The sequence below is a fragment of the Mesoplodon bidens genome (assembly GCF_964165515.1).
Source record: "Mesoplodon bidens genome assembly, chromosome: 14".
Taxonomy (NCBI): Eukaryota; Metazoa; Chordata; class Mammalia; order Artiodactyla; family Ziphiidae; genus Mesoplodon; species Mesoplodon bidens.
The window spans coordinates 36,376,878-36,398,802 of record NC_138170.1 but is presented as its reverse complement, the minus strand read 5'-3'; the positions used below and the strand labels follow the sequence as shown (position 1 = coordinate 36,398,802).

At 35.2% G+C, this 21,925-nt stretch overlaps 1 protein-coding gene across 6 annotated transcripts in view; it reads left to right on the top strand.

The window, feature by feature from the left end:
• EHBP1 (EH domain binding protein 1) overlaps positions 1-21,925 on the top strand; it is a gene marked incomplete at its 3' end in the record, with an annotated part of 505,676 nt that overhangs the window by 443,186 nt on the left and 40,565 nt on the right. For 5 of the 6 annotated variants that reach the window (XM_081254153.1, XM_081254152.1, XM_081254156.1 and 2 more), the window contains 4 exons: positions 10,839-10,963; positions 13,421-13,559; positions 13,698-13,804; positions 16,483-16,606. In XM_081254153.1, the coding sequence (XP_081110279.1) occupies positions 10,839-10,963; positions 13,421-13,559; positions 13,698-13,804; positions 16,483-16,606 (495 nt within the window). Of the gene's footprint in view, positions 1-7,599; positions 7,708-10,838; positions 10,964-13,420; positions 13,560-13,697; positions 13,805-16,482; positions 16,607-21,925 lie in introns of all 6 variants that reach the window. The other variant, XM_081254157.1, reaches the window with a different exon arrangement.

The following is a 21,925-nucleotide window of genomic DNA, read 5'->3' as shown; positions in this document are numbered from 1 at the left end:
ATAGCATATATAACCTTCCATCCCATACATTTGAAAGCTGCTTTCCCAAGTAGCTGTGTATCTGTCCATCTGGTATTCTCAGAATGTTTGTTTCTTAGTTAAATCCTTCATCTTACCTTATCAACTCCTGTCATTCAGAATTTTTATTACAGTTTCTATACTCACTACTAAAGTTTTATAGTAACAGCAGTAACTACTCACAGCTACATTATATAATGCTATTATAATTTGCTTTCATTTATGATTAGTAACAAGATGTTTCTTTGATATCATAAAAATTCCAGATATTCTAAGTAAACCTTAAAAATCTTTGCCTCGGGCTTCCCTGGTAGCGCAGTGGTTGAGAGTCCGCCTGCCGATGCAGGGGACACGGGTTCGTGCCCTGGTCCGGGAAGATCCCACATGCCGTGGAGCGGCTGGGCCCGTGAGCCATGGCCGCCGAGCCTGTGCGTCCGGAGCCTGTGCTCCACAACGGGAGAGGCCACAACAGTGAGAGGCCCGCATACGACAAAAAAAAAAAAAAAAAAAAAAAAAAATCTTTGCCTCCTTGTATCTCAGAAGGATAGAAAAAGCCTCATATTCTTAACCCTCCAGATAGACTGCCCTAAAGCTACTAATACTACCTCCGTGTGGTATCATAAACCCATAGAAGAGCAGTAATAATAAGATAGAGAGGCATCCACTGTCTCAATTTTTTTTTCCAACAGTGAGCAGATAACAATGCTAAATGAGTTGTGAACTCTGGGAAGGCTAAGAATTAAAAATTTCTGATTAATGGTGTGGGATGAGTCAGCTATGTAATTGGTCTTATCTCTATAATCCAACCCCAGTTGAGGCTAAGCCAGGACTAGACTAGGTAGAGAGACTTAGTCAGTGTTACAACCCCCAAAATGGGTATCTTCCCAACTTGGTAACTAGGGAAAGTGAAGACCTGATTTTGGCATCATTCAGCAGTCAACAGAGTGAATAAAGAACAAGTGAGGATTGGATCTCTGAAGCTAGCAAAGAAGTACAGACTAGAAAAGGAAAAGCCAGGTGAAATGAAGATGGGACAGGGTTCAACAGATGACTTATGAGAACCTGCTGAAGAGTCTAGACTGTTCCCTAAGGAGACTAAAGTGCCCAGGGTCCATTTCTCTCATAGGACACACCATACCTTGGATGTTGGAAATGGCCATGTATCAGATGATAGGCTCTTAATCAGAGCTAAGGTTGAGCTACAAGCAGTGCAGGCCTATTCCTTGACCTCAGTGGTGGATATTGGCCTGTCTTCATAAAGGTGTATGGATCCGACTAGGTCTGCTCTGGCATCAAGGCCTAAGCTGAAGCTATCAAGGCCAGAGGCAGGGAAGAGACCTTTAGGTCAAGGGAGAGGGTAAAATTCCTGCCTAGAATTCAACCATTCATACATACACATTTATCTGTTTAGCAGTGCCAGTCACTGTGCTAGGCCGGGATTTGGCAAACTTCCTGGAAAGGGCCAGAGTAAATTTTTATAGCCTTCACAGACCATATGTTCTCTGTCTTAACTACTCGACTCTGCTCTTGTAGTCTGAAAGCAGGCTTGAACAATATGTAAATTAATGGGCATGCCTGTTATTTACCCCAAAATGGTGGTGGGCTGGTTTTTGCCCCCATGCTATAGTTTGCTGACCCTTACACAGCAAATTAGAAATTCACTTGATTTCACAAGAGTATAATTCCTAAATGAAAATAACCCTATGGGGTTGATAAGTCAGGGGAAACAGTTAACAAATTAGTGTCCATTCTTTCAATGTCTAATGGGAATTATCAGGTCTGAATAAGGAATAGTGTGAAAGGAGGAGAGAGAAATGAGTAGGGACCAGCCTAGAAGACAGACTAGGGTGGGAAAATTTTTGGAAGCAGTGATCCAAAGTGACAAAGAAGAGGGGGTAGTCAAGAGCTGAAATAATCAGGTGAAAGCACAACCTAGGGGATGTGTTGAACATGATACTCAAACTCACTGCCTGAATCTACTTGAAACGGCTGTTTTTTTGCCATTATCAGTGAGGAAACGAAAACTTAGTAAGTTTGAGGTGAGGTGTCATAAGCCTCAGGTGTCTGCAGAAAATATATGCAAGATATTTTAGGTCATGTAAAGCCAGGTATTCAAGCATCCCACTTGCATCCTATTTCAACCAGAAGTAGCTTAATTCTTGTGAAATAACAGAATCAGTCCAAGGAGCTACAGCCTAGCTTTTACTTGTCCTCCTCTTGACGTAATTTTAGGACTTAGAGGAGAGTCAGGTGATATTGTGGTATACTACCTGTGTTTTTTATTTTTATTTATTTATTATTATTTTTTTTTGCGGTACACGGGCCTCTCACTGTTGTGGCCTCTCCCGCTGCAGAGCACAGGCTCCGGTCGCGCAGGCCCAGCGGCCATGGCTCACGGGCCCAGCCTCTCCGCGGCATGTGGGATCCTCCCAGACCAGGGCACGAACCCGTGTCCCCTGCATCGGCAGGCAGACTCTCAACCACTGCACCACCAGGGAAGCCCCTACCTGTGTTTTTTAAATTTCTGCTTCATTGTTTAGTTATAGACCTATAACAGCCTCCTTTTAAAATCCTCATTTTAGGTAACAAACTTGTGGGTTCATTTATTGTATTGATCTTACTTGGCAAGGTACAGTTGTTTGTGGATGAATTATGGTATTTCCATTTTTAGTTGTATGGTATTGTGGTCAGAGAATATGCCCTGAATTTCTGCTTTGAGAATTAATAAGTTTTTATTTTGGCCAAATAAATGTTTCGTTTTTATTAATGGCCAATGGGCACTTGCAAGGAAGGTGTTTATCTAATTTGAAGATGATATTATAATATATCATATATTTATTATATATTACATGGGATATTGTATATGATATAGATTTTGTATGTTTTATGTGTACTTATATGTGTGTGTATATTTTGTATATATATGTCATATATGTATTTTTTTATTTTGTAACTTATCACTTTGATTTGGGTTAGGTGAGGGTCATTGAACTTTTAAACTGACATTTTTGCCTCTCTTTGATTTAGATGGAGTAGTATACTTTGGTTTTGCATTTCAAATGAATAAATGAAAATTTAAAAATTTTTATCCATGAGAATGTTTGTGTGCCTGCATTATCCTTATTTCAGTTATGGCAAATAGATTTATCTAAATTTGTTGACTCAAAATAAAATCTTACAGGCCTTCAGTAATTTTTATTTTCAGTTTCTGTTAATAATATATTTGTATTGTTTTCTATCATTTGTTTGATTTCTATAGAATAACTTTAAAAGTTATGAATTTTATAGGGAAACTTCAATGAGAATTTTAAAATCATGATACAAATGAGAAATTTTATTCTGAATATTTTTTCCTGGGAAGAAACAGTTTCATGTACACTTAGGTACAATCTCTATGTTCTCTAAACCACCATTTTGTGTGAATATTTTTTAAAATTTATTTATTTATTTATTTTTGGCTGCGTTGAGTCTTCATTGCTGCACGCAGGCCTTTTCTAGTTGCGGGGAGCAGGGATTACTCTTTGTTGCGGTGCATGGGCTTCTCACTGTGATGGCTTCTCTTGTTGCGAAGCACAGGCTCTAGGTGTGCAGGCTTCAGTAGTTGTGGCTCGCAGGCTCAGTAGTTGTGGCGCACGGGCTTAGTTGCTCTGCGGCATGTGGTATCTTCCCAGACCAGGGCTTGAACCCGTGTCCTCTGCGTTGGCAGCCGGATTCTTAACCATTGCACCATCAGGGAAGTCCCTGTGAATATGTTTTTAATGGTAGCCTCAATTTCTTTTTCTAAAAGTGCAGATATTCTTTTTTTACTGTCACCAGATATCCTGATTTTTCATTCAATTTATTTATAAATGATAAGTGTTGTAAGACTGGCCTTATTGCTGTGCTATTAATCATACCATTGGGATCCCCATTTTGCTTATAGTGCTGTGCAGTGTCAGCTGGAATGCATTGTCTCATTCCAGTGTATATACAATCTCTTTTTACCTTTTCCTACACACACTATACATGCCATACTTGCAAACCACCTTCCATTGTGTATTGGATCTGTAGTTTACTTTCTGCCATGCTTACCTACTGGATTTTCAGTGGTTAGCCATAAAGATATATATAATCTTATATATATCGTATAAATAATGTGTAATATTTTAAACACACACACAAAGACAAACATGCACTCTAATTCTGCTAAAATGCATTTAGAGTATTTCGACAGGTGTTAAGAAATGTGTAACATTTTAACTATTGAAAAGAATTCCTGTTCATTGTAAACCTGAAGTCAGTGAATGGAAAGAAAGTGGAAACCTATTCTTAAGGAAACCTGAGCTGTATGGGAGATCAATTTTTACTTTTCCCCTTCCCAGATAGTAATCCTTTTACCTAAGGTTAACAATACATATATAAACATTGAGTTAACCCACTCAGCATTACTGGTGAGTGGCAGTATAGATAGAGATTTCATTTAGCCAGGAAATAAAATGAATGGCACCTGTTTAACATCACGCAGGAGCCTGGCACTGTGTAAAGGGGTAATGAATATCCCACTGCATAACCCCAGGACCTGAAGTACCAATATCCAACCACAGTTCCAGACTTAGCTTCTTTTCATAGCAGTGCTGTCCATCTAGTCACTGGCTGGAGAGTCATCTGCCTCACTCTTCCTCTCCATAGTATCCTTCCCCCAACCACCCAATATCCAGTTTGTTTTCAAGTCATACCCACTCCCAGTTCTTTTATGATAGGTTAAGCTCTCCATACTACTTACCTGGAGGTTATAACAGTCTCCAACTTGGATTTCCTGCCTCCAGCCTTTGTGTGCTGGAGTCCAACATCTTACTCAGCAATCTCGCATGAAGGATGCTATCACATGGCTCCAGGGATTGCACTCCCATGTGCAATCCCTGGACCACTTTTTCTTTCACATATGAAGGCATATCAGAATGTAAGCAAGAGTGATATTTTAGGGATAATCCTGGAGCTACTCTAATTTATAAAAAAACAACAACAACATAGGCTTCAATACTTATATTACTAGTAATTATTTTATACATATTTCACAACTGATTACCATGAAACACTGTGGTAAGAAACTGCTTATATAGACTGCTCTCTGTTAAACAGCACATTGCTGATGATGTTTGAACACAAATGTCTCTCCATTCCTACCAAGTAAAATCTAAACTTCCTATCCTACCCTTCGATGCTCTCTGCAGTTTTACCTTTCAAGTCTTACCTCCCGTTATTTCCCTTTAAGTATGCTTGAGCAAAATAGAACTTTATACCATTCTTTGAACATAACCTACCCTTTCCTGCTCTCATGCCTGTAGTGCCCTTCCCTCAATTGTACTTTTTGAAATCCTGTACATTTCTGAAGACCCAATTTAAAGGTTAGTGCTTCCAAAAAATAATTCCTGGTGCTACTGGCAAAGAATAATCTTTTCCTCCCTTGAATTTGTTCTATACCTTATTTTTACCCCGTAACACTTAACTGTCCTACATGGTATTATAGTCATTTGAATGTGTAACTTTAAGGTGGAATACGAGTCTTATACAACTTGGTATCTCTTCAACATCTAGCAGTGTTTTATAAATTGCACATCTGGCATATAGTAGAAGTTTCTTGAATAAATAAATGAATGAATGTTTAATTTTTTGTTTTCACTCTATATTAATTCTGGTCAGTAGTAACCAATAAAGGCTGGTTGCAGCAACAAAGTACTGTACTCTAAGAACTATTGGTAGTAAACTATCTCTGATAAGAGGAAGTGTTCTGAATACTTACTTGGCACTCAGGAAATATTTGTTAATTCATTTCCCTTTACTACAAAATTATTTAGAGAAGAATTTTTGAGGATAATGAAGATGAAGGTGCTGACTTTTATGAAATTAGTCAAATAGTTGTACTAAGCACAGTTGATTAGAAAAGCTCTCTCAACTGATTGTACTTAAATAATATAGCCAAGTATAATACCTTAGAGATTTGAAAGCATTTAGCAGTGCTTTTCTCCTGGGGGCATTTCTCATTCTTTTTCTCTGTGTTGTATTTTTCTAAATGGCTTACATAGTACATAGGAAGTCTTCAATAAATGTAAACTATTATTAATATTAATGCTTATAGTAAATATTTACTTGGGAAGCCCAAAATCAAACACAAAGCTCTACAGGGAAAAGGACAAATATTGAAGGTTTAAGCCAAAGCTATAGAATTTAGTATTTCTCAATTGTAATAACCTTTGGAACACCTCATTATTAATAAAAGTTGCCCTATGAAAAATAAACTGTAGAATACTAGGGATATTCTTCAACTCCCAGGGCTAGACAGATATTTCTCCAAAAGGTACATTGCCTATCAATAGCAAAATTTAAAGTTTAACTTCTAATATACAAGTCAAATTATTGTTATGAATTTTTAAATGTATAATATTCAAAATTACTTAACCAATTTTATCACTAGGGTTTAAAAAGGAAAAGTATGTAATAGAAATCTTTTTTAAAATGATACCATTAATTAATTATGACCTAAGACGTTTTACTAAGTGTGTAAAAAAATAGTGTGACTACCTTATTCCCATGTATTTAATTTTGAATAACAAGTGTTTCTACCAGCTTTATGTCTTCCAAGATGTACTGTCTTAATTGTTTCTGAACTTTCTTTTGCATAAAGGTACTGTCTATTCTTGTCTCAATCTTGTCTCTTAATTCACCCGTAATGCTTTTGATAATATTTCATTAATAGCACAAAAGCATTCAAGTCTTCATGCAAATGATTTAAATATAGCTACAAGTTTATAAAGAATGAGTTGTTTCTTTATACATTTATATCTAATAAATGATAAAAATGTGAAATTTAGAAACGTTATTTGATGACTTTGTTACCAAACCAACTATTTTTTAAAATATTTTTATTTGTTTGTTTGTTTGTTTTTGGCTGTGTTGGGTCTTCATTGCTGTACGCGGGCTTTCTCCAGTTGCAGCGAGCGGGGGCTACTCTTTTTTGCGGTGCACGGGCTTCTCGTTGTGGTGGCTTCTCTTGTTGCTGAGCACGGGCTCTAGGCACGCAGGCTTCAGTAGTTGTGGCACGCAGGCTCAGTAGTTGTGGCTTGTGGGCTCTGGAGCGCAGGCTCAGTAGTTGTGGCGCACGGGCTTAGTTGCTCCACAGCATGTGGGATCTTCCCTGACAAGAGCTTGAACCCGTGTCCTCTGCATTGGCAGGCAGATTCTTAACCACTGTGCCACCAGGGAAGTCCCCCAACTTTATTTTTGTGTACTGTTATTAGAGATTACCAGTAGATTACATTTTAAAACATAGGGATTCAAGGAGCTCAGTGATTCAGAGACAGCATGTGACAAATTGTCAAAATTTTTGCATCTGCTTTGATGTGACAATTCATCTTTGACATATGAATGTAAAATATGTTAATCCAATAGTGAAAAAGTAGCTTAAAACTGATTTCATAACTTGCTCATCTGTGTCATACCTGACTTTGAACTGTCATTACAATACTAATTTTTTTCCTTAGTGTTTCTAACAAATGATATAAAATAGAAATAATATACTAACATTATTGCTACATTTTCCTACAGATGAAAATGATAAAGTTGAGATAGATACTAACGAGGAGATTTCCGAAGGCTTTGTTGTAGGAGGTGGAGATGAACTTACTAACTTAGAAAATGACCTTGATACTCCCGGTAATTTCAAATTATAAATACTTTGTGTCCTGCTGCATGGCAAACTCTTATATTTTTATTATAACTGTTTATTAACTATTAAAACTGTTATATTTTTATTATTATCTCACTAATAATGATAATAAGTTCTTTTAGTAGTTTTATTATATCTTACGCCCTCACAAATCATTTAGCTAAATCCACTTTCCATCAATTTTATGTTATTATTTTGTTTTAGGCTTAATGTTAAAATTAGCAATAAAATTGAAATAGCAAATTTTAGTTTTTCTCTTATTACTAAGGTTCACTTTTATATTTTATGTTATATGGGACAATTTGTAGACATTTTATGATTGGTTCCCTTCTCAGCCTAAATATTTTGTTGTGATGTTGTAAGGTATAGATGTAGTACCTATGGAATGCTTCAAATGTAAATCTAAACCATGGATCAGATTTTCTGATTTGGTTTGGAATTGATAGTCTTAGTGGTAATATTATTTTATAAATTTTGTGCTTACCTTAAATATTTAAATATTACTACTAATAAATTATTTTATACATAATAACTGATCACAATAAAACTCTTTGAAAACTGCTTATATAGATAACTATTAAATTCATCTCATATTGTATATCAATAAATATGATACCGATAATCACATTTGCAATTGAACTTCTGGGTTATTGTATAAAATATAAAGATACTTGCTGATGGTTAAGTAGATGAATGTTCCATATGCACTACCTTTATAAGTCAGCAGCAGGTAGCTTTGTTTATGTGAGAGGTTCCATAAATACTTATTGAATTGAATTCTTATAGCAATAAAAAGTCTTTGGCAATCTCTTTAAACTTAAAGGTAAGAAAGTGAAATCCCTAATATTTATCTTTTCCTGTAAAAAGCTACAGGGAGGGAGAGCAGGTATTCTTCCCAGCCCTGGCATGTCCCTACAATGCTAACTTGCTTTGTTTCTTCCCTATTTAAAATCATGCTGTTACTTCTCCAAGGAACAATCAAACATAGTCTTCCTAACTATAGAGAGCACCCCAAAAAATCTGTGTCTTTTGTCAGTAGCTCCTTCATGGTCTAGTATTAAATAATACTTTTACTAGATACGGGTCAGTATATTTATAATTGTACAAGTCCAGGAGAATGCTGATATTTAAGGAAACTTAAAAAAAATGTAACCCCAAATTAAGACTGTGTTTTACTTATTTCTATTTAAAATACTTTAGAACTTGGGTAAGTTTGATTTTTCTTTTTGAAAAAAATTTTTGTTGTTGCTTACCCACCCTCTCACCACAACCACCATCAAAGTCCTTAGTAGAAACCAGTATCATCTCTTTATCACGAGGGCATCCAGAAGTACAGAATTAAAGCCTTAACATTTGATTCATGGAAGTATAAAATCAGTGACAATAAGTGGTACATATTTCCTGATTTAACAGTAGATTAAGAAGACAGGAGAAATTAGCCCTTTCTTGGGTAAGGTAAAGAGAATTTTCTAGTTTTAGTTATAGCAACTTTGTGGGATATTTTAATGTATTTAAAGGTTGGTTAATATTAGGCCTAACAGGCTTGATTCTTGTCCTTCTTAAAAACACTCTTCCTACTTTTTGTACACCTAAAAAGAAAACACATCTCAGTCTTCCTGTTTTTGGAGTTAACTAATATATTGTTTACAACTCTCCAGCATGCCAGTAAGTGTTGGCGAGTGCATAGGACAGACTTTCCAATTCAGACTATGGTTTATTTCATGGCAGTAAGAAATAGGAATGCAAACTGGAATCTGGAAGCATGTAGCATACATTATGATTTTTTATCCTGGCTTTATTTTCCCCAAAATTCTTTTTTTAATATGTATATAAAAGTCATAATTTTTTAATAATAAGTTGTTTAATCTTTATCTTGATTTGACCATAGTTCATCAGATATTGTTTAAAAGAGAAGCCTGGCAGTATAAACTGACCAATTTGCATGAAAGTAATGATAATAGCATTTATTAAGAGTCTTACAATTAGAAAACTTATTAATCTTTATGAAAAATATCATTCATCAAATGGTTGGCATGTCTTTTATAATCATTTTATTAAAGAGTTGCTTTGAGTGAATTTCTTTAAATAGAATTATTTGTTTCCATTTGCTTCTGAACTATTTTATTAAAAAAAGATTAATTTACTTGCTAAAAATAATTTGAAATTGTTTATTTTTAAAGTTATAGCCATTTTTAATTTATTTTAGATTTCTATCCATATTTCATACATTCCAAAATGTAATAATCTTTATTGTACTTCTGCCCTCTAATTAGAAGGTATTTGTAAACATATACCCTGTTTCAACGCTGGGTATATATGTATACCCATAAACATTGGAACACTGGATTCTAACTGTGTACATGACTGTCTAAGGTCATCTTAAGAACTTAATATGGCATTATATGTCTAAATTTAATATACTAGAAGAATTGAAACAATAAAATAATATAATTTATAATCAAATGTGTTATCTCTTTTAAATACCTACTTTGTAATACCTTGTTTTATTATGTACAACCTATACAGTTGCTAATATAAATATATACATCAAATATGGGCTTAGATTTTCAGGTAAGCATAGCTGCTATTAACTATAGAATAACTAAATAGTCTTTAGGATGTTGACTATATTCTTTAAGGGGACTGATTTTGGGGAGAAGTACATATATATGCATCATACACACACACACACACACATACACACACACACCCCAGAATATATGCTAAGAGACGAGATTTTATTTATTCCCACCACAAAAAAGAAATGATAATTTTGTGACATGATAGAAGTGTTAACTAATGCTATGGTGGTAATCATATTGAAATATATAAATGTATCAAATCAGCACATTGTACATCTTCAACTTACACAATGTTACATATCAATCATGTCTCAATTTTTAAAAAGGGAATATAGTCAATATCCCTAAAGACTACTTAGTTATACTATAGTTATATGGTATGTAGTATAGTTTATGTATACATACATACATATATATATAAAGAGTTCTGCTCTTTTTTTCAATATAGTAATATTTTTATGAAGTCCTTTAAATTGATAGCCTACACATCTAAATGCATCTCATACAGTTATTCATAGTATTTGCATATTTAACAGAACAAAACACTAAGTTGGTGGACTTGAAGCTGAAGAAACTCCTAGACACTCAGCCACAGGTGGCAAATTCACCTTCCAGCGCTGCTCACAAAGCTATAACTGAAAGTTCAGAGCAAGACATTAAGGTAAATCTTACTTGTTTAAAATATTTGACTTAGTATCTGTGTATTCTAATTTCCACTGGCACTTCATAATCCTAAAGTCAGTTTCTTACCAAATTCTTCACATTAAGATTAAGATATACAAATTTTTATTAAAGAGCCAATAAATTAAATACCAGTATGGTAATCAGTATTCAGGTACTGTTTTTCAGAGAAACTACTACTTTAAGTTGATATGTCAAAAAATAATAATAATAATAAAAATAATAATAATAATTTGATATGTCAGTAAAACTAAAAACTATTCTTGACTTCGGTATGCATTTGTATTTTGCTAACGAGAATATTGCTAAGAGAATTCTAGCATATTCTATCATCTTCAGCCTTTGACCTGTTAAGAAAAATTAATTCCTGAAGATGGTATGTGATTGAATATAAATTTTTAAGATACTTGCATGTGCTTTGTGCCAATATAAATCTTACCTTGTGTAAGATTTTAGCCAAAATGCAACATTATAAGATGATGATGATAATGATGATGATTTGTAGTATTTATATTATCCCCACTCAAGCCATCCCCCCTTTTCCTTGCACTGTATCATTAATATTTCTCTAGCTTTAGGGTATTTCTAGTCTTGTATAACTTTTTTACCCACCTGCGGACTATGGGGACTGCCCTGCTGACTGAAAGGATTTCCTTCCCCTGACACAGAGATGCTTTGAAGTCCCAAAACAATGACTTTCATTGCTTTTCCCTTATACTGTCGGTTTCTATAAATTGGTGATGAAAGTGTGTGGCAGCACCAGAGGACTTTTGGTCACTGTCTTTGAACAAAAGGAAGCTTGGATCAGGTCTGATTTTTTGCGTTCAATTTAGCTTTCTGCACTGGATTTAATGCAGAATGGAGCTGGACTAAGAATAATACAATGGATTGAAAAGGCTAACTGAATTAGTGGGTTTAGAGGAATACATTTGTAAAGTGGCAGAAGTCCCTAGTCATAAAAAGGTTTCTTAAGATGGGATTTGCTGGCTAATCGCACTGATATTTTAGCATGTTGCCAGGCCTCAAAAAATTTAGCCGTGTTTGTTTATTTTGGTAAAGACTTAAGTTTGAGACTATTGGGCAGTTATTATGATAACAGTAGAATACACACTTTTCTTAAACAAACAAACAAACAAATAAACAAAAGCCATAATTGTTTCTATCCTAGCTACATAACTAGCATATTAATAGCATACTAATAATAAATATATAACTTAAAAAAATAAAACAGAGGTATTTTCATTCTCAAGGTTTAATTATCTAAGTAGATGCAGTTGGTTTTGCTTTCCAAAAAGCTCTTAAATGTAGTTATTTTCAAACTTATTCCAACAAAATGTGTGCTTTAAACAGCTTGTCTTTGTATGGATCTTTTTAGTTAAGATTTTTAAAATGGTGCTTATAAAGAACATATAGAGTCCATCTGTTCTCTTGAAGCTTTCAGCATTGATTTGGGGTTTTATTTTTTTAATAAAATGCAGTTTACACGTTTATAAATGAGGCATTCTGTGTTTGTGGAAAAGGATAAACTGTTACCTTCCCTTGAGGATTCTGTATCCCAGGCCTCCTTGAGGCTAGAGAATAGGCCATTGGAGGACTCCCTCATTACTGATTGTCTCAATGCAGAGGAAGGGCAAAGTCTTGGTAGCTTTTGATAACCAGTTTCAGCATTCAGCAGGCTTAGCTATTAGTCATGCATCTTAGCCTTTCCCTATTTACTTTCAAAACACTTAATAAAAATAATAAAGATTAGGTATAAAATGAAATATTTGTTTGGTACACAGCACCACGGTATCTGCGGCTTCCACACACTGCAGTGGTTCAGTCTTCTGGGATATTTCTTGTTGATAGAACCATTTGAATTTGTTACCAGTATTAACATAGGAAGCTCTGGAAAAGATAATTGTAGTTTCCTTAGCTGTAAAGGGCTTACTTACAAATCTGGCTTTGGAAAGTTATAGCTGATGAAATGCAGTTCAGTGGGGTAGTGTTATAATCCTACCTTTTTAGCCTTCATCCAGCATTAGTGGTTTATCTCAATGGGCATAAAATTAGAAACTAGTTCTTCTTGTCATACAAGTCTGTGGGACTGTACAAACAGATGGGGCAGAATAGTGGGGCTGGGGTGGTGGGGCGGTGGTAGACAGAGGCAATGTGGCTTTTAAATGATACATATCAGAAGAAGACATGGGGGTTTACAGTATCTAATGAATCACAGTTATCGAGAATGATCCTCCATTTAAACCATGTCTCCCAAAGGTATCAGTTACAGGCAACAGACCTTTCCGTTGAGCTATTTAGAACATCTCTTTATAGTCCTTTTTTCTTTCAAAACGTTTCTAAATTGGCATTATCTTAAATCAGTAAAACTTGTTTTACTAATGTGTAATTTCACATTTATAAGATCAGGACTCTCTTACCACATTTGTTTCACTTTTAGAATGGCACAGAAGATCTCCGGACTGAGCGATTACAAAAAGCAACAGAACGATTTAGAAATCCTGTTGTGTTTAGCAAGGATTCTACAGTAAGAAAAACTCAACTTCAGTCTTTCAGTCAATATGTTGAGAATAGACCAGGTAGGAACACTTTTTTAAACGTTTTCCCATCTTATGATTTAACTATATATATATGGAAGCTGATAATGTAAATCCACATTTCAATACACAAATATCAAGCTTTATAATAATTTTACATGTCTTTCCCTTTTTTTTAAGAGATGAAAAGGCAGAGATCAATACAGGAAGATACAAAGAAAGGAAATGAGGAGAAGGCAGCAATAACTGAAACTCAGAGGAAGCCATCAGAAGATGAAGTGCTTAATGTATATTAATTTTTTGTGTGGTTTCATGATTGCTGATAATTCCAAACTGTATGTGGAAATAGTGCCTTTATTTGTTAAAATGAGATGTTAGGTTTTTTAAGATGTCAATCTCCAGTGCATTCAAAGCAGAGTGAGAGGGGTGCACTGTTGAATTAGTCTGCAGTGTGGTGATAATTGTCAGATAAAAAAAATGAATTTTTCAGAGTTCCACAGCCCCAGCTTCCTTGAGACATTTCCATCAGGGCACTTCCCATAAAGAGATTCCAGTATTGATCTACTGGGAGGATTTTAATTATTACAATAGCAGATACCGCAGAGCTGCAGTTAGAGGGAAAAGTCACATGAGACCTGCTAGAATTTCTCAGCCAACCCATTTTGTTGGCTTGGGTTAATGGGTGTTCAACCTTTCCATTATCCAGATCAGCCGTGAATTACTAGCTGAATGATGTTTGCATTAATATAATATATATGGTAATTTCTTCACTTAATTAACGGGGAGGTTCAGCTCAGTAGGGGTATGGGCTGATCATGTGTAAAATTGATTTGTGAGGGAAATATTTGATAGACCGCAGGGAGAAAGCTGCTTTTGATGGACAGCTGCGGGACAAGCAGGAAGAACAAATTTTAACTTGAATTTTTGTCTGGAAGCATTACTCTCTTTAATGGTGCTACTTTTTTATTATTATTATTATCTCCAGTTTGTGTAAATATTTTCTTTGTTTTTACTGTTAAAATTGTCTATTATGGATTTTAAAATCCTTGCAAATGTAGTCAGAGTTACAAACTACATTTTAGAGCTGTAAAAACTTCTCATTTTAAGTTCTCATTTTAAAGTTGTTTTACTAAAACCTGGCACATCTTAATACATAGAAGAGCTAACTGGTATATCCTGATGAAATATTTGGTATAATTTATAAGATACAGAATATTTGAGTATACTATATACTCACACTAAAGAAATCTGACTATAAACTTTGTTACTATTTTTAACTGAACCAATCAGTACAAGCAATGAAGTTTATGTGTTGCTTATCACTTCTGTTTTCTTATATATTTGTTACTTTTACTATGTTTGTTTTGTCCCTCTGGATGGAAATGAGAATAGTCCTTTTTGAAAATGCTCTGCTGTCTGACAGGTAGATACAAAAAGCATTCACCAGATTCCAGATTTTAAACCTACCATTAGCATTTATTCTGTTGTTATAGATTTTCTGTTTTATTTCATAGTGAGATGGGAGAATATCCACTTTGTATGAATCTTTTAAAAATACAGTAACTTATTTGATCAGTCTATCCTGAGACATTATCAGTTTCATGATTTTTTAAAATATTTCAGCTTAAGTTTGTCAACTACCATAGTCAGTTTAACAATAAGCTGGTTTAAATTGAGTTCATGTGTGAGTACAGTTTACTGGTTCCAAAGATGTTATACATATGGTTAGACAGGTTTGTTCATTATGAGAATTCCAAAATATCCTCGTAAATAACATAATTCTTGATTTTGTTTCTTGTTTAAGGAGTAACGAAAGGTAATTCCTCATGGCTTCTTAGAGATTAATATGCTTCTAGGTAGGGAAGGGATTTGACACAAGAACGTTGTTCACATTTATTTCTCTGAATAAATATTGTAAGTGCTGATATTAGTAGTGGTAGTGGTGAGAATAATCACTTAAGCAGTTCTTCAGTATTTCTCTGCTACTTAGGAAACTAACCCCTAGAAATGCCACAAGACAAACAAGCATTCCAAAGGAAGCTATAATTAATCAGTTTGGTACTATACCATGAATAACCCTGCCCCCTAACGATTTCAACTTGTAATAGGGAAATAAAACGTAAGCCTATATTGGTACTTTATAATAGAACTGCTACTTCAAGTAAAACTTCTAAGGATAATTTTTTTTAACATGCTTGGTTGTAAAAAGTAAAATTTCAGGTTGAAATCCAAATTTGGTTAAATGGAAGATTAACCAAATCAGTGTACTGGTGGCATTAGATCCAGTGTAGCAAGGTTTGAAACCACCTGTCAAGTTAGAATTCGCAGCTACAATAATTAGTAATACATCAACAGAATGACATGTTAAAGTACAGAAGCCAGCTGGAGGGGAAACTGGAGATATTAGAAACTTCTCTTTTATCATTTTTTAAAATACTTTAAATAGTATAGTTACTATGAAAAGAAGAAATGTATCTTTTTAGTTTTATATTTTTGTAAGAACAAATCTGATTTTTTTCAGGATAGATTCTTTAAGAAGCAATTCCTTAGTTAAATTCCATTTTTATATATTACACTTTTGAATTAAAGATGTCATTGGTGTTTGTTTTGACAGTCACCAAGGGAAAATTATCTTCTATCCTTGTCCATGCTTAAATCACTCTGACTCAACTCTAAGGAGAATTTTTTCTTACTTAGTGTTAACTTTTTAAATCTGACAAATCTGGGTGTTAAATTATAAATATAATACTAAACAGCCAAGATTTTCTCTATTTACAAAAGTTTTGTAATATATGTAATACATATGAAAATTTTTTGAATCACAGGGCGTTGCTTTTAGGTACTAAGAGTGATACTAAGGGCGTATTTGGTTCTCTAGGTAAGTGCTTTACTAAGTGTTTGTAGAAAGGAAAAATGCAACTTACAAGTGATTTTTTTTTTCTTTCCTGTTTGTTCTCGTTAACAGAAAGGGTTCAAAGACACCAGTCAGTATGTTGTAGGAGAATTGGCAGCACTAGAGAATGAGCAAAAGCAAATTGACACCCGTGCCGCGCTGGTGGAGAAGCGCCTTCGCTATCTCATGGACACAGGTACGGTGCCCAATTACACTGTAAACAGTTTTGGCAAATTGAGCGTTCACAAACTCTTATAGAGTTTTGGAAGTGTGAATCTTTGAAGCCTGAATGTTCAGCAGAACTGCCTTGAAAATAAAAAGGCTGCGATTTGCAGCCACCTCTCTGGGCCCTGGTGATAAGAGTGCCTTCATGGGAAGTGATAACTCGCCCTGATACCGTGTGAGCCAGCACTATTGAACAGTGTGCTCATCCATGCAGAGTTGGAATACACATCTGTGCCTCATTGATATGCCACTGCTTAAAAAAAAAGTAAGATCTTCACTGTTCTACTGATTCATTGGGAAAAAAAAAAGATTTGGCCAGCTAAAGCCATGTACTGCATGACACAGAGCACTGTGCATAGGGGACATCTCCACGGACTAGATCACTGAAATTTGAGAATACTATCTGGTTACTGATGCTCCACAATGTTTTTTCAAGAGAACTGGTTTTTAAAAGTCTGTAATACTTTGTGTCACAGTTGCATTTGAAAGGATTAAGGTATATAGAAAGGTTTGTAAAAATGGTTTAGAGCAGCAAGTTAGCTCCTAACCAGAGGGTAGATTGGCATTTAATGCTGACTGCCAATAGTGATTGAATAGATCTAAGTGTACAGTAAGCTATTGGAAAAAAAAAAAAACAACTGTATGTGTGTATATTTTAAAGAAACGTATATTTCTTTAAAATATATGTCTATACATATATATTTCTTTAAAATCCTGCTCCTACAAAAGGGGTAAAAATGGGAAATACATTCGAATCATTCATGCCAAATTAAAAGTACACTATATTAAGTAAAAAAATGTCAATGTAAGTGGAAAATCTATTCCTTTAATCTAATTAATTGCTTTAATTTTATGGCAGTGTTAAAGTAGATTAGTAAAGTAGATTAGTAAATTAGTAGTAGATTAGGATTGGAAAGCTTTCTTGAACTTTTTCTTCTCTATTTGCCAAAGATGTATTTATAATTAAAGAACTCCTCCAGAAATAAGCATTTATATGGGACATTTGAAAATTGCCTGCATTAGTGAAATCAGAACATACTAGAATGTGAAGAGACCTTTGGCTTTATCTGGCCGGATTGGTTTCAAGCTGTGTTCTGTGGAGACTTTAGGGCTTCTTGAGAGACACCTTTGGTCTGGTAAGACAATAAGGGAGCAAGCAGATAGACCTCTAGGTTTCTTACCTTACTTCAAACAGAGTAGCTCTGAGTTTATTTATCTGAAATAGAGGGCTTCTTGGATGAGTTCATTTAAAGAAAAGGTTCTACTGGTTAAAATTTAAAACAAAACAAAAAAAGGTTTTTTTTATTTTTTGAAAACTATTACCTAAACTTCTCATTATACAGAGGAGACAGAGGCACAGGAAAAGCTCAGTGCCACACAGATCAGTAAGTGGCTGACCTTCAGCTAGCATGCAAGTCACCAGAACCCTATTATTACCATACCCTATTATACCTGCTATGCCAAATTACCTAGAACATGTTTATCATTGCCCTAACAAGTTACATGTATGCTCATTCATATACATAGACTTTTGTGTGGATTCAACAGATATGCCATAAACCAACATATGGCTTCACACTTGCATTTTTCCTTTGGTCTCTGAAGGTTTTTGAAAATATTATGTTAACTATATTAAAAATGTAAATACTAGGTAGTGTAATTTCTATAATACATTTTTAAATTATTTCCTTTATATATTTTAAGGAGACTTTTTTTTTTAATTCTTCCAAGGAGAGCACCTTTCCTCTCTGTGTTGTATAAATTAGATGTTACTATAAAAGAGCCTTGTGTCACAAGAGAAAAACCTAGAAATTCTGTTTCCTTTCCTTCTTTCACACTTGGAGCCTGATGTATTGAGGGTTCTAACCAAAATAGACTCAAGTTCTCCTCCCCATACTACATATTACCAGTGAAGCTTTGTAGTGGCCCCAACTAGAGATCATTTATCATCTGAAAGACAGTCACGGACTACAGATTGATTCTAGAATCTCTTCAGGGCTTTATATTCCATACTACACAGGACAGAATCTAGTCTAGACTGGATCTGCTAGACTTGGTTCCCCAGCTTGATAAATGCCGAGAATCCCCCTGGATTGTATTGAACCTCCTCCAGCTCAAATAATGGTCTCCCAAGATTTGCCTAAAGCCTGGGTAACAACTGAAGTAAAAGATAAGGTGTTAGAAAGGGAAAGCATATATTTATTCATCCTTTTCCTTTTTGGGGTTCCCATACTTCCAACTTTTCATTTATTATAGAAGATAGTACCTTTTCTCTGGTATCTTAGAGTTTTTGTGTACTTTCTGAATCTCAGCCTTAGAATTAAGCAGAGCAGATAGCATCCATATTTTTACATGATAAAACTGAGCCTCAGATTGGGAAAATGGCTCATATAAGATGGCCTAATTACTAACAGCTGAGTTAGGGCTTGAACCCAAGTTTTTAGGTTTTCTAGCTATTGAGACAGTTCTCTTTTCCACTACATCTTTTTTATAGCAAAAGCATACTTTATCAGCTATTTCAATTTTTATATACTTGTAGGTACTGGCTATATACAATTTTTAATTGTATTGATTTGAAATTCATGTATAAAATTAACCATTTTAAAATGTACAATTCAGTAGCATTTACTACATTCACAGTATTGTACAATCACCACCACTATTTCCAGAGTTTTTCATCACCCTAAACAGAAACTCTGTACTCATTAATTCCTCATTTTCTCCTCTCATGGTCCCCTAGGACTCGCTAATCTACTTTCTGTCTCTCTGAAATTGTTTTATTCTAGATATTTCATATAAGTGAAATCAAACAATAGTTATCCTTTTGTATCTGGCTTCTTTCACTTATTATAATATTCTCAAGGTTCAACCACATTGTAATGTACCACTACTTTATTCCTTGTTGTGGTTAAGTAATATTTCATTGTATGTATATGCCACATTTTGTGGAGTCATTCATCCATTGATGGACACTTGGGTTGTTTACACCTTCTGGCTACTATGAACACGGTCTAAAAGCATCTCTTTGAGTCCCTGTTTTCAGCTTTGGGGGTTATATACCTAGGATTGGAATTACTGGGTCGTATGCTAATTCTCTATTTTGTATTAAGGAATTGTACTCAATTTTAAATGGGTGTGCAGTTTATTTAGAAGTTGATTTGTGGAATTGAAGAATACATTTTCCAAAAGAAGCACTGTTATAAGCATCCACAGGCCAGACAAACCCACAAAAATCTATTAATTTAAAATGTAACTAAAATAATACTAATAGTTACATTAGACCTGAGTCCTAGGTTCCCAGGGTTTGAGCAGCTCTGGATTTTAAGCACCAATCCCTTTAACACTGAAGCTCTTGCATCTTGAGAGAGGATAGTAGGGACTGGATGGTGGCCTAGACTTCTGGGCATTTCTCCTGGCATGTTGGGAGAAGACTCTAGCAAGAAAGTAGCAAAGGATTGTAAGAGAGAGCCTCAGTGGGTTCTGCAGCAAGTGGGTCCCTGGGGAGGTACCAGGGATGAGAATGGCAATGACAGGGGAAGGGCTGGAAAGATCCCAACATTCATTTAGGGGAGAGGCATCTGTGTCAGAGTCAGCTCAGCTGTGGAGATTTATATGACTGGTCCCTTCTGAAATTGAGTAACCCTAAATCGGTGGTAGTTTGAATATTAAATAACAATACTGTGTGTGAGAGAGAGAGGGCACGCGAGTATCTTCTGCCATCCTGTCTTAGGATCTATAATATCCTCATGCAAATACTAGAGAACTTTTTTCCATCAGTTCTGAATGTTTTGTGGGTTTCGTTTTTGTTTTTCTTTTGTAATTGTTGCAGAGGAGGAATTTTTAAATTTCTAGCATCTAAAGTTTGTAACAGTTACTTCTTTGGGGACACTAAAGCTTATTAGTTAGAAACATGCATGTGTTCCAGGCTGACGTTTTGTATGTAAGTATAGGGCTAATGAATCTGTACCAGCAATGCTGTTACCCTTGCAAAAATGGAGTTTATAATGGAAATGTTCGTGGGCCCTTTTACTAAAGTGCTGCAAATAGTTTTACTATAATGAATGGTGTTTCTTTTCCATTCCTAATCTGTTTTCATTTGATGGTTATCAAACTTTCTTACTGTAGAACTGTAGTGTTTTAAACTAATGATTTGTGTTTTTCTTTAAGTGACAATATTTTATTTATATTTTGAGTGTAAACATTAAACATTCTGAGGGGAAAATTGCAATAAAATTGCATTTTCTGGCTTTATAACCTTTAAACACTGAATAAAATGATCATGATAACCTTCTTAAGTTCCTGGGCCACGAATACTGATTCCATAGCTTTTTGTAGACTAACCACTACAAAAACTTAGCAAATGACCATTTAAAAATATTAAATATACTCAGGGAAAAAAGAATGAAAAGAAATAACTTTCCTATACATTCCTCAGAATGTCTCTTTACCTCAACCTCTGAGGAGTCAAATGTGGTAAGCATTAAAGCTGCTTTAAAGCAGGGAATTGGGCCCACAAAAAAAAAAAAAGTAAAATTTTTGACTTGTTACTGGGAATCTTTCTCTTTGAATCTCCAGAATTACCCATAATCTTTACCTAGAGATAACAATAATGGCCAATATTTATTACATGCTTCTTGTATGTCTGGCTTTATGGAAAATGCTTGACATACATTATTTCCTTGTCTCTCACAATGGCCCTATGTGATAGGTTCCATTTAATAACTGGGACTGTTAATAATCACATTTTTTAGTGAGGAAACTGAGGCTCAGAGAAGGAAGTAGCTTTCCCAATTCATATAGTTCTCAGGTAGTGGTACCAGGAGTCAAACCTAGTCTGAGGGCTCTGGAGCCCAGCTTCCAGACACCACATGACATGGTCTCTCCATCTCTCATTTAGAGGTGAACTTCTGGTTTCCCTGGGGTCTTATTACTAATTCTTTGTACCTTTTTATCACCATTTCATGATTTATAATTAGTAACTCAGAAGAAACAGATCAATATTCATTTAGCTTATGAAAAAAGTCACTTAACCAACCCATTTGGCCCATTAGAGCCCTAGCACACTCATGTTCCTCTTTTGTACGCGGGCCTCTCACTGCTGCGGCCCCTCCTGCCGCGGAGCGCAGGCTCCCGACACGCAGGCTCAGCAGCCACGGCCCACGGGGCTCAGCGGCCACAGCCCACTGGCCCAGCCGCTCCGCGGCATGCGGGATCCTCCCGGACCGGGGCACGAACCCGAGTCCTCTGCATCGGCAGGCGGACTCCCAACCACTGCGCCACCAGGGAAGCC